Genomic DNA, 13,542 nt, shown 5'->3' with positions numbered 1-13,542 from the left:
ACGTCACTTTTTTAATTTTGCGGTATCATATTTTTGGAAAATCTTTATGAATATTATATAAAAAGTCTCTTTAATATCTATATTTCATATTTTTATCGATTTTTAAAGTTTTTGCGAAAAGTATTCAATTATTTTTGCTATTTGGTCGGGTAAATGTCAGATTTGCGACATTTTCTGATATGATATTCAGATTCTACGTTGATAATAATGCTTATAGAACCCTCTTGCTATTGTGTCAAAATTGCGAAACCGATAGCAAAAATATCTCGCAATATCAAAATTGAGATATTGAGTGAATTATGCATTATAGAGATTAAAAATCTGATTTGTGAAAACATCTCATCAGTTTCTAGCTAATTCAAAAATCTTTACTATCTTATTCGATTAAAATGAAAAGGGAATAGTTTCATTATGCTTTAAATGACAGCCTTATAATATAATCATAGTTTTCGCTCAATATGCAGCATTTTTTTTTCGAAATCTATGGTCAATATCCTAAATACTGATTGCTTTGCATTCATATCTCTTACATTTTCTATACCCACATCACTATTCATTGCTATTCCTATCTTTTTCATTTTTGTTTGTTTCTCATAATTTCTCAAAAAACATGATAACTTGATATTTGTAAATATCATACTTTATAACGTAAATAAGAACTTGACCTATTAAGAAAAGCAGTAATGAAAAGAAAATCTGAAATTCATAAAAATTACAAGTTTCTGATGACAATTAGCTTAATTAAACCAGGTACAAGATTATATAATTGTATTTTCTATCCAATTATCCATATAATATCTTATCCAGAAAAAATAACTTGATCAATACCAAATGATTTTTTAACTAGTAAATAAAGTATTTTCTTTACACACACATTGTATATCATAGTTTTTTTGGTTTCGCAAAACATCCAAAAACAAATATGCTATAAAAGTGACAATTTTAGCAAAATGAAACCCTTAAATAAAGTCAACATTGAACAATATACAAATATTAAACAAAATTTCAGTTTTACTAAACAAAAACAGAATTACGACTTTCGATTCAATACTAATATCGAAAAATTTTCCATTAAATTTTTAAACCTAGATAATTTCAGTAATAATTCATTATATGTTCATTTTTCTCCTCACATTTGCTTTTTATCCAGAGATTTCTAGATGGGTAAGTCATCTTACTAGAATAACTTTTGATGGTGCATCAAGATATCATCATAATGTTGTCATTTTTTATAACCAAAATGAATTTACAATGCCTTCAGATAATCCAATTCCAAAGATGCTTGTTAATCCCCAAATTATAACTGCAAAATCCACGGGAGGAACATTAAGATGGATGGTTATGCAAACTCCATTGGACTGTAATTCTTATGATTATTTCCAAATTAACGGAAATTCTTCAAAATCAATCTTATTTAATCCACTAGGTGTTCAAAGCAATAAACGTCATTGCATGTTCTTTGGTTCTAATTCCAAGCATAGCTTCACAATATACAAGGGCAAGTTTACACCAGGAAGGGTATTTGCCGAGAACCCTAACATTTATAACTCAAGAGAGGAAGTTCTAGGTGAAACTTTAACAATTATAAATTGGAATAACTTATACCTATACTATGATAAAAACGAAAGCAATTTACCCCCAATTGTTGCTGTTAAAAGTTTCGGGAAGATAAGTGACGAACCAGTTTACAGTGACTTCTGGCGAACAGATGTAAATGTGATCGAAGAAAGATGGCTTCCGAATGAATATAAGGCTGAGTTTGGTTACAACTCAATAGAACTTAATAGCAATTTATTCACATACATCGTATTTCCAGATGGTCAAAAAGTGTATGCGATATTCGTTGACACGCAGAATGTTTTCTATGAGAATGGTCAGAAACTGGAGGAATTTCTCGCCCTTAATAACAATAGATATATAGGTCTGAAACCAATCGAGTCAGTTACCCTTGAGTTTTATGTTATGGATACTAAAGACGAGTGCCAGACAATTAGTGCTATGGTCAACGCTGCAGGCAATCAAGCATTTTTCCATACACCAGATATCTCATATCGAAAAAATTGCCTCATTCTAGCATCGAAATATGAGATGGATTATACATTATACTACAGTTCTGACATGGAGGTAAATGACCCTTTTTATATCAGAGATATCAATCAAAAACCTATATACATCGATATTGGAAATGACAGAATTTATAATATTTCGCATTCCAAGTTTTCATTAGTTTGTAAACATAATCAATACTATTCAGGTAAGTTTGGTGTTTACAGTTGCAAATTTTCATCATCTTGGGTTTCAACAGATGGTTTGACAGCAGGATTGTTCGGAATCATTGCACGCCCCTCTAATGTCCAGGTGAAGAATCTATTTATTGCCAGTTTTGGCAAACATTCATTGAACATTTCTAGCACAGAAGATACAATCATTGACTTCCCCACGAAATACGGATTCGATTCTACAATTATCATCTTTAACAAACAGTATTTTATAAATCAAAATGAAGTCTACAATACTCGGCGACCATTGATTGTTCGATCTTCATCAGGATATCACACCTTATATTTCAAATTGATTCTAGTTGATAAACGCTGCAAAAATTCGTATATCATCAATGGTAATAGTCAATCATACTTTGTTAATCTTCAACAGACAGATGGCTTGATTTGCATGCACTTTGTTTCATACTCCAAAATTAAAGGGAATGTTATCAATCCTCTAGATGATAACTTCACCCAATATGGAGACAATTACATGAATTATAGATCTAATTCAATCGAACAAGGTGTCACTCTTCGTATCAACAATCCTGGGCAAATCAATTCACTTGTTGGTGTCGCCAATATTGAGACAATGGAATCAAATCCTGAAGAATTCTCAAGCGGAATCTTTAACAAACAATTCGAAATCATTACATTCCCAAAATCAAAAATGCATGAATCAAAAGAAGGATTTAACGAAATTGAAATTCAAAATGACGAACTTGTAATTCTATTATCAAAACCCAAAAAATATCAAAATATGATTCTTAACTTCAAATCGACAAGTTCACTGAAAGAATTTTATAAAAATTTATTAAAACAAAATCTAAGAAACAAAAAAATTGTTTACATTCAAACCACTGCAGTAAATAGTAAAATAAGCTATTATTTTTCAAAATTTAACAATGATTGTTACACATTCAACATGGTGAGTGATAAAATAGGTAAACAATATTTCATGATGGCAGAGCCAAATAAAAAGCATTGCATATCAATGATTTCGACTAAGGAAGCAACTATGATGTTTTATACAGAAGATCAGGTTACTAAAGTTTATAAAATCAAAGAATACAAAAAACAAACATTTCAATACATCGAATTTTCATCAAATAACGAGACAAATATCATGATCAAAGAGATTCCTTTAATTGGAAATGAGTTTATATCAAACACTAACAATATTTACTCAGAAAGCAAACAATTGCAAGAAATTGGCGAAAATTATTATATTGCTCATCCAGGATATAATAGTGTCTCATTATCAAAGACAAAAATTATATATCCAATAGAAAATGGATTCAAAGTCTTATATACGAAAAAAAGAGATCTGACATTGTGTCAGATCTCAGTAAAAGTGACATTTACATGTCAAAAAAATAGAATGAGTTTAAGTAATTAAAATTGAGGGTGAGAGTAGTATTGTATGAAATAATATCTCTCACCCTCCAATTCATCCTATGGCGCCGAAAAAATTTTGGTGAAATGCGACCACATTTCACCAAAATTTCTCGGCGCCATATAGAGAACTAGAGCCTGTGAGGTACTGATACTATCCATGTACCTCGCAGGCTCTAGTTCCAAGCCAAAATGGCTAAAAATTGCCCGCAATGTGAACAATTGCGGGCAATTTTTAGCCATTTTGGCTGGGAATTGGAGGGTGAGAGTAGTATTGTATGAAATAATATCTCTCACCCTCCAATTCATCCTATGGCGCCGAAAAAATTTTGGTGAAATGCGACCACATTTCACCAAAATTTCTCGGCGCCATATAGAGAACTAGAGCCTGTGAGGTACTGATACTATCCATGTACCTCGCAGGCTCTAGTTCCAAGCCAAAATGGCTAAAAATTGCCCGCAATTGTTCACATTGCGGGCAATTTTTAGCCATTTTGGCTGGGAATTGGAGGGTGAGAGTAGTATTGTATGAAATAATATCTCTCACCCTCCAATTCATCCTATGGCGCCGAAAAAATTTTGGTGAAATGCGACCACATTTCACCAAAATTTCTCGGCGCCATATAGAGAACTAGAGCCTGTGAGGTACTGATACTATCCATGTACCTCGCAGGCTCTAGTTCCAAGCCAAAATGGCTAAAAATTGCCCGCAATTGTTCACATTCCCATCTTTTGTTGGTAAGACGAAGAATATGAAATAAATTATGAAGAAGATAATGATGAATAAAATATCACTTTTTATATTTTTGACACGTCAAGTTGTCACTTTTCTGTCAAACTGTTTTTATCGTTTTCGTATATAACAAAAGTTTTTGTTGTGTTTAACACCCAGCCAGATGTTTATTTAATTAAAGGCAACAAAAGAGGAATTATTTCAGAATTAAATGAAACTCTTGGTGTCGAAACTCAAGAATCATCAATTAATTTCTTTCTTTTAGTTCTCCCAGATGGTGATTATTCATATGATTTCTGTTTCAAGCCTAAATATAGTCAAGTTTACTGGAATACATCAGTTGTTGAGCCAAATAAGAAACATGTTTTAGTTTTGTTTGGAGGGTTTGATATTAGTGAAAAACAAGTAATTCGAACACCAGCGTTTCCGAATGATGAAACATTTAATGTATATGAATCATACATATACGGATGCAATAAAACAGTGATCACTGATACACTGAAAACTTTTAGGACCGACTGTCTCATAGTTGAATATATTTCATCTTCAACAATGAGATCTGGAATTGTTGGAATATATGATATTGGCTACTTTTCATCAAATTATCAATCTTTTGACACAATCTTATCTCTTGATGAAGCTCATAAATTTGATGGATTCATTGATCCAGTCAAAGTATCAACAACGTCAAATTCGATTTATGGTCCTAACTCATACAGAAATTCACCATTTAGCACACTTGCTATAACTTATGAACAAGATGATAAATATAATCATTTCCTTTACTTCAATGATGAAAAAAGTCTCATGAAATGCGACCACTCTCCAATTTTGAAACTTATTCATTTCGACAAAACATTTGTCATCAAATCAGTTTCGGATTATTACAGTGATACAATCTATCATCTGAAAATGGACAAAAATTGTGATACAGTCGATTTACTTTTTAATCAATACGGCAACCGTTTCACAGTTGATCCACTCCACTACAAACCAAATAAGATGTATTGCATTGCAACATTAACTAGCGAAGAGAGCTCAATTACGTTAAAGAAGTATGATTATTCCGATTCAACTTACAGCTTGCTTTTCTCTAAATCATTTAACATGGAAGAATCATTTGAGATAAGTTCAACAACATATAAACAAAAGTTCTATTCAATGATAAAGATCATTACTAGTGGTGATTGCTATTTCCCTTATTGTGAAGTTTTATTTGGGCAAAAGGACAGTTCATTACAACCAAAAATATATCATATTGATGGATTCAATCATTTATTTGAAGGAAAATCTCTTGTTCGTCAGCTTTTTGTTTCACAATTAGGATATAACTCATTTGATCTGAAGAATTATGAAGTGACAACAATCAAATTTGCCAAATTGGATAAATTTAACACATTTGTTATCTTTCATTCAATACAATACATTAATGAATCATCAAGTAAAACCATTTCAATTAGTATTACAAATCCTGGATTTATCTCGGTTTTCAGTGGGGAATACAACATCGAATTCACAGTTTTTCAATTAGCTAAAGATTGTATAGTTCATTACACTATAAATTATTTCAGTGAATTATTTTTCACAAACGCAAATACAAAGGAAAATAGTAAATACTGTATCATCCATTTGGGAACAGGTGAAATGACATCAGTTTTATTCAAAGACCCAAAGACATCTAATTTGAATTCATTTTCATATTATGATTCGTTTTCAATGGGATCGAATCCTGTTATTATTAAAGATGTTTTCACAACACTAAATGACAAAAAATCATTCATTATTGAGTATAAAGTTGGTGAAGGCAATCCATATGGTCATGTTGGTATTTCAAGCACAACACAAAGATATGTTTCTGGTAAATTTGATTTTCCAGGAAAGGACAAGGAAACAGAATCAATACTAAATCAAAATGAAACAAACCAAAGCAATGATGAAACAGAAACAAATGATAGAATATCGAAACCTGGTATTTTCTTTTCATCGAAATTCGGCAGAAATACAGCAAAAGTTTCGAAAAATGATGTGATAACTGTTATCACTCCTGTTTCATCCGGTAAAAATTACAAAATTAGGGAGAGAAACATAAGATTTACTGAGCATTTCCAAAATAATACCTAACATAAATGGAATGTCTGAGTTTTCGTTTATATTTTGAAAGAATCTTGAAAAAAATATTTTGAAATCTCTTGTTTTTGCTTTTGCAAAGCATTCTATAAGAGAAGAACGACATGTATTTCCTATTTAGTCATTCCTATGTAAATGTGGTTCAAGTGTAATGTAAATTTGTTCGTAAATATTGAACTCTGTGTTCAAAGGCAGATTTTTTGAATTGATCAATCTAATTGGAGCAGGTAATGCTTTAATTGCATTGATTTTAATCTTGTCTTCGAAATCACCATTAATTGCTATTGAAAGTAGATTTGAAGCGTATTCTAGAGGATCATCATTCATAAATTTTGCGAGCAGTTCAAGTGATTCGTTGGATGGGGCTTGATTTTCAATAGTGTTGATAAAGTAATCTGAGAAATTCATAAAGTTCACAGAAAAAAAAATCATAAAATTTCCAACATGGGGAAAATTTAGTTGTAATAAAAAGCTTTGCTAATATCACTTAGTGAGAAACTGTGCAAACTTAAAAATATGATCATATGAATTCTTATGCAGTATATTTGCGAACACCACAAGTCTAATCAAATAAATATGAAAGATAGATATGTAGATTAATACTCTAGGCTGCCTTTTAAAGTATTATTTATATTGTAACATAGAATAATTACTAATAATAATTATTATCAAAGGAAAATCCAGGATGTGCTGGTGAACATATATACATGCTTATGGATAGCTTTAAATAACATAGGGTATGCTATTTAATGTTGGCTGCATATCGAAATATTGAAAATCTAATTTCAAAATTTGAAAAACAATTTTCTTTTGTGGTACCTCATTAACTTGATTTTCTTTGATTTATCCTAAATTTTAAAATTTCTTTTAAAATTCCTAATTTTTATTTGATATTTTTATAAAAAATTTCAGGGAAAGAGTAGGTGACAAAAGTGCATACTCTTAAATTAACCTTAAATGTTGATTTTTCGATATTTTCGGTATTAACCTTATTGTAAATTTTTCCGGTGATAAATTTATCACACTGAGGTTATTTTTCCGGTGAGATTTTTAACCTTGATTTAATGAAATTAATATATATAAATTTTATTATTTTTAATTTCGAATGAGTATAATAAAATATTTTTTTATATCGTCATAACTCTCATCACTGTTGTGATTCCAAATGCGATTATTAAGGTTCAAGTCGCTAATGTTTTGAATGAAGATAGAGCAGTAAGAATTCTTACAAGGGCAGGTAATCAGATTGTTGAGCAAAGAGCTTCAAAACACGATGAATGTTTGAAATTAATTCAACACATTTTGGAAATTGTCGAAAGCCGAAGGATTGAACCTAATGTCCTTATTCCATCTTTGAAGGCAATATTAAATTTGGCACAAAGAAGTTTAAAGGAAGAGTAAGCAAGATTAGATAATTTGGACTTTTTTTAAAATTAATGAATAAACAGTATATTTTTGAAGTGTAAGCTTATTTACCTGAAGCTATATTACTTAATATAACATTCAAAGTATTATTGCTATTTATTGGAGAACAAATTTATGTAATTTTCACATGAAAATTGATAAATTTGTATTTCCTTATGATAATCAATTTTTGTATTTGTAGAGAGTCTCCCTGCATGATATCAAGACTTGGCTATAAGTCTTTATCCATTTTTGAAAATTGTATTGTAAATTGTAAGAATTTCTGAATACTACTACTATAAAATATAATTGCTTATCTATGTATATTCTCCCTGCATGATATCAAGACTTGGCTATTAGTCTTTATCCATTTTTGAAAATTGTATTGTAAATTGTAAGAATTTCTGAATACTACTACTATAAAATATAATTGCTTATCTATGTATATTCTCCCTGCATGATATCAAGACTTGGCTATAAGTCTCTATTCATTATGAGTATGACCCCATTTTTTTTACAAAAAGTGCCGAATTGCAACTTTGTCCCAATCTCTTTCAGGGAAAAAATCATGATTGTAAATAAAAAATTTTTGAAATGTTTAAGTAGTTTTGAGTAGGTCTTGAGCATCTGCAGGGTGAACACGATCATATTGGCGATTTAATTGTCCATGGAACTCGCAAAAGAATAGCATCATGAACAGTAAGAGGATAAATAAAAGTTAGTATGGTTAAGTTGGGTATGGTGGCACTGCGTTTTCACTTTATCCAATACTTGTGAATTTGACACTTTACAAAACCGTTAACGTAAATTTTACAACAGAAACGACAACACTAATTTAACCTTAAATATTTACAAAACCGTTAACGTAAATTTTACAACACAAACGACAACACTAATTTAACCTTAAATATTTACAAAACCGTTAACGTAAATTTTACAACACAAACGACAACACTAATTTAACCTTAAATATTTACAAAACCGTTAACGTAAATTTTACAACACAAACGACAACACTAATTTAACCTTAAATATTTACAAAACCGTTAACGTAAATTTTACAACACAAACGACAACACAACTTAACCTTAAATATTTACAAAACCGTTAACGTAAATTTTACAACACAAACGACAACACAACTTAACCTTAAATATTTACAAAACCGTTAACGTAAATTTTACAACACAAACGACAACACTAATTTAACCTTAAATATTTACAAAACCGTTAACGTAAATTTTACAACACAAACGACAACACTAATTTAACCTTAAATATTTACAAAACCGTTAACGTAAATTTTACAACACAAACGACAACACAACTTAACCTTAAATATTTACAAAACCGTTAACGTAAATTTTACAACACAAACTACAACACTAATTTAACCTTAAATATTTACAAAACCGTTAACGTAAATTTTACAACACAAACGACAACACTAATTTAACCTTAAATATTTACAAAACCGTTAACGTAAATTTTACAACACAAACGACAACACTAATTTAACCTTAAATATTTACAAAGCCGCCAACCACTTCACTAACGAACTCACTAATGTAAAAATAAACGAACTCACTATCGTTCTCACTAACAACTTCACTAATGTTCTCATAAATTTTCCTCAATATCTTCATCATCAGTGTTAACCCTATTGTAGTCATACTTGAAGCCATAAACTTTCTCTAACTTCTTAACGTACAATTTACATAACTTACCTTCGTCATCGTATGGTTTAATGATATAACTATTTCTATCTTTATAAACAGTCAATGAAAAGTCAACTGGTCTCGGATGTATTTGAAAGAACATGTTATGCTCAGGAAGGAAGAATAAATGTTTAAATGTATGTTTGTTATATGTTTTGATTTGTATGAGTTGCTTTTGTTCTGTCATTTATAAAAAATAAACTTAAAAATAAATGATATCACCACCCGCACACGTATGAAAACATAGCACAAAAATAATGTTTATGTTAGAATGTTAGATCTAACACGTTTTCTAACCTCTTTTCTAACCTGTTGAATTCATTGCTTTATTCCTCACTGTCGTCTGCTTTCTCCAACTCTTCTAGCTTCTTCTTAAGTTCAGCAATGTTGTCCTCATGAAGTTTAATCTTTCTCAAAATTCCTTCTTTATCTAATGGTTGCTTTATCTTTCTAAACTGAACTCTACCATCCTTCATAGTATGAATGTAAAAACCTTCTGGAATAATTCCTGATTTAATGTATTCTACCAAAAACTTTTGTTTCATTGCTTCAGTGACTTTAGTCGTCATTTCAATCAAAGGTGAAGCTAGCACAGCGATAATGGATTTCATGACTTTTAGTATTTCATGCAATCTTAACAGATAGCCTTACAAGTACTTCCAGTGTCCCTAGCTGTCCCTCCTTTTTATATAACTCCATGACATTTATAATCTCGCGAAACTTAACAGGTAGCATAACAGATTAAAATCAGATGAGGTTTTGAACCAAAATTTCTAAGCAACGTTGTCAAGGATTTTGAGGAACTAGGGACAGAGTGTGGCAAAGTCCAAGATTTAATTTATCTTCATCTGTTTCATCAGCTATCTCATCTAATATGCCAATATTTTATTCATAACTCGTGGCAAACTCACTAACTTTCATTATGTTCATCTGCATGCTTCATCTGATAGAAAGTATGACTTTCATTAACTCTGTGAGATAATGAAAACTACTAGGGACAGAGACCATGGCAAAGTTCATGACTTTCATTATTTCCAGAACTTAATGAAAACTACTAGGGACAGAGACCATGGCAAAGTTCATGATTTAATTTATTCTCTCACTAACAACAAACACAAACTCCAACACTAACATCAAGTACTAACTTCAGCACAAATGACAAACACTAACAACAAGTACAAACTCCAACACTAACATCAAGTACTAACTTCAGCACAAATGACAAACACTAACAACAAGTACAAACTCCAACACTAACATCAAGTACTAGTTAGTACACCAGTCTTGGGTATGGTGGCACTGCGTTCCACCTTACCCAATACTTGTGAATTTGACACTTTACAAAACCGTTAACGTACATTTTACAACACAAACGACAACACTAACTTAACCTTAAATATTTACAAAGCCGCCAACCATTTCACCTCACTAACGAACTCACTAATGAAAAAATAAACGTTCTCATAAATTTTCTTCTATATCTTCATCGTCAATGTTAACTCTATTGTAGTCATACTTGAAGTCATAAAGTTTCTCAAGTTTTGAAATGCATAGTCTTGTTAACTTACCTTCATCATCATAAGTTTTTATAAAACTACCATGACAATCTTTATACACAGTCAATGAAAAGTCAACTGGTCTAGGATGAAGTGTAAAGAACATGTTATGCTCAGGAAGGAAGAATAAATGTTTAAATGTATGTTTGTTATATTTTTCGATTTGTATGAGTTGCTTTTGTTCTGTCATTTACATCCAAATAAAAATTTTCAGTAAAATAAAAAATTAATGATATCACCACCCTCACACGTATGAAAACATAGCACAAAAATAAATTTAGGTGAAGTGGTGAGATTTCACCTCTTTTTTCACCTGTTTTTTCACCCACTTGAATTCATTGCTTTATAACTCTCTTCCTTGGTTTCTTTTTAGTTGCTTTCTTCACGTCTGTCTCCAGCTTAACTGTCTTTCTTCTTCGTCCGTAATGATACCAGTTACTTCCACCAGTCAATGGGTCAAATGGTCTTTCGTAAGGGTTTCCATACATTCCATAGGGACCATACGGAAGAACTACTGGTGGAGGAAGAGTTCCATCGACTCTATTTAAATGCATTGTTTCACCTTTCATCTGGTCATTAAAGTCTTTTGCGTGTTTTGCAAACTCATCGTCCTTTCCTAAAGCATTTTCTGACTCAGTCGCAACCAAATTGGATGCTTTATTTATGAGTCCTATTTTATTTAATCTTAACTTCTTTGCAACCCAGCCTCCAATCTTTCCTTTATTTGCATCTAATGTCTTCGAAACTCTTCCTCCACTCATTTTATTTACTGCGTCATAAGCCCCAAGTGCTTTTGCTCCAAATGCTAATGCTTTTGTTCCCATTGCGCCTAAAGCTGCCCAAGCTACCATTTACACCATATTAAAATCATCTCTCTTCAATATTATCTCATAAAAGTTCTCGTTACTGGAGAAAGTCAATGAAACATAAACATTCTCATGGACTTCGTCCTCGCCGCGTTGCGGCTTCATAAACTTCTTTCTTATATCATCTATTCGCTTCAAAATGTCTGAACAATTGCTAACATCTTCTACAACAGTTATTTCATCATGAATGACCTTCAAGAACAAGCTCATTTAATATGCTATTAAAATCATCTCAATAATGAGTCCATCCTTTCCATCTTTAGGTAGCACAACATCTTTCATTGAAGAAGGTTCGACAAGTCTTATGTTAAACTTACTGACAAAGTTTGTTATACTCTTATATACGAAAAAAAGAGATCTGACATTGTGTCAGATCTCAGTAAAAGTGACATTTACATGTCAAAAAAATAGAATGAGTTTAAGTAATTAAAATTGAGGGTGAGAGTAGTATTGTATGAAATAATATCTCTCACCCTCCAATTCATCCTATGGCGCCGAAAAAATTTTGGTGAAATGCGACCACATTTCACCAAAATTTCTCGGCGCCATATAGAGAACTAGAGCCTGTGAGTACTGATACTATCCATGTACCTCGCAGGCTCTAGTTCCAAGCCAAAATGGCTAAAAATTGCCCGCAATTGTTCACATTGCGGGCAATTTTTAGCCATTTTGGCTGGGAATTGGAGGGTGAGAGTAGTATTGTATGAAATAATATCTCTCACCCTCCAATTCATCCTATGGCGCCGAAAAAATTTTGGTGAAATGCGACCACATTTCACCAAAATTTCTCGGCGCCATATAGAGAACTAGAGCCTGTGAGTACTGATACTATCCATGTACCTCGCAGGCTCTAGTTCCAAGCCAAAATGGCTAAAAATTGCCCGCAATTGTTCACATTGCGGGCAATTTTTAGCATTTTGGCTGGGAATTGGAGGTGAGAGTAGTATTGTATGAAATAATATCTCTCACCCTCCAATTCATCCTATGGCGCCGAAAAAATTTTGGTGAAATGCGACCACATTTCACCAAAATTTCTCGGCGCCATATAGAGAACTAGAGCCTGTGAGTACTGATACTATCCATTACCTCGCAGGCTCTAGTTCCAAGCCAAAATGGCTAAAAATTGCCCGCAATGTGAACAATTGCGGGCAATTTTTAGCCATTTTGGCTGGGAATTGGAGGGTGAGAGTAGTATTGTATGAAATAATATCTCTCACCCTCCAATTCATCCTATGGCGCCGAAAAAATTTTGGTGAAATGCGACCACATTTCACCAAAATTTCTCGCGCCATATAGAAACTAGAGCCTGTGAGGTACTGATACTATCCATGTACCTCGCAGGCTCTAGTTCCAAGCCAAAATGGCTAAAAATTGCCCGCAATTGTTCACATTCCCATCTTTTGTTGGTAAGACGAAGAATATGAAATAAATTATGAAGAAGATAATGATGAATAAAATATCACTTTTTATATTTTTGACACG

The 13,542-nt window shown here is 31.8% G+C and overlaps 5 protein-coding genes across 5 annotated transcripts, besides 11 other annotated features; 1 reads left to right on the top strand and 4 right to left on the bottom strand.

The window, feature by feature from the left end:
- Nucleotides 1–3,730: 3,730 nt before the first annotated feature.
- Nucleotides 3,731–3,839: a mobile genetic element.
- Nucleotides 3,840–3,980: 141 nt separating this feature from the next.
- Nucleotides 3,981–4,089: a mobile genetic element.
- Nucleotides 4,090–4,230: 141 nt separating this feature from the next.
- Nucleotides 4,231–4,339: a mobile genetic element.
- A 120-nt stretch (nucleotides 4,340–4,459) lies between these two features.
- Nucleotides 4,460–4,521: a mobile genetic element.
- A 420-nt stretch (nucleotides 4,522–4,941) lies between these two features.
- On the top strand, nucleotides 4,942–6,510 carry TVAGG3_0879960 (uncharacterized protein; the record flags this gene model as incomplete). The annotated part of the gene is made up of 1 exon (XM_001304145.1): nucleotides 4,942–6,510. One exon carries the CDS (start codon nucleotides 4,942–4,944, stop codon nucleotides 6,508–6,510), a length of 1,569 nt encoding a protein of 522 aa, XP_001304146.1.
- A 123-nt stretch (nucleotides 6,511–6,633) lies between these two features.
- TVAGG3_0879950 (uncharacterized protein) lies at nucleotides 6,634–6,924 on the bottom strand (the record flags this gene model as incomplete). The annotated part of the gene is made up of 1 exon (XM_001304144.1): nucleotides 6,634–6,924. The coding sequence occupies one exon, from the start codon at nucleotides 6,922–6,924 to the stop codon at nucleotides 6,634–6,636; it is 291 nt and encodes a 96-aa protein (XP_001304145.1).
- A 509-nt stretch (nucleotides 6,925–7,433) lies between these two features.
- Nucleotides 7,434–7,644: a mobile genetic element.
- Nucleotides 7,645–7,647: 3 nt separating this feature from the next.
- Nucleotides 7,648–8,472: a mobile genetic element.
- Nucleotides 8,473–9,540: 1,068 nt separating this feature from the next.
- Nucleotides 9,541–9,825, bottom strand: TVAGG3_0879920 (uncharacterized protein; the record flags this gene model as incomplete). The annotated part of the gene is made up of 1 exon (XM_001304143.1): nucleotides 9,541–9,825. The coding sequence occupies one exon, from the start codon at nucleotides 9,823–9,825 to the stop codon at nucleotides 9,541–9,543; it is 285 nt and encodes a 94-aa protein (XP_001304144.1).
- Nucleotides 9,826–9,964: 139 nt separating this feature from the next.
- Nucleotides 9,965–10,249, bottom strand: TVAGG3_0879910 (uncharacterized protein; the record flags this gene model as incomplete). Its single annotated transcript, XM_001304142.1, has 1 exon — nucleotides 9,965–10,249. The coding sequence occupies one exon, from the start codon at nucleotides 10,247–10,249 to the stop codon at nucleotides 9,965–9,967; it is 285 nt and encodes a 94-aa protein (XP_001304143.1).
- A 657-nt stretch (nucleotides 10,250–10,906) lies between these two features.
- Nucleotides 10,907–13,542: part of a mobile genetic element that runs on past the window's edge.
- TVAGG3_0879900 (uncharacterized protein) lies at nucleotides 12,271–12,429 on the bottom strand (the record flags this gene model as incomplete). The annotated part of the gene is made up of 1 exon (XM_051250384.1): nucleotides 12,271–12,429. A coding segment is annotated over one exon (159 nt), but the record flags the coding sequence as incomplete, so codon positions are not given.
- Nucleotides 12,561–12,668: a mobile genetic element.
- Nucleotides 12,810–12,917: a mobile genetic element.
- Nucleotides 13,057–13,163: a mobile genetic element.
- Nucleotides 13,532–13,542: part of a mobile genetic element that runs on past the window's edge.

The sequence above is a fragment of the Trichomonas vaginalis genome, chromosome VI (genome assembly GCF_026262505.1).
Source record: "Trichomonas vaginalis G3 chromosome VI, whole genome shotgun sequence".
In the NCBI taxonomy this organism is placed as follows: Eukaryota; Parabasalia; order Trichomonadida; family Trichomonadidae; genus Trichomonas; species Trichomonas vaginalis.
Note: the sequence above shows the minus strand (reverse complement) of the source record. Positions and strands in the feature narration are given on the sequence as shown.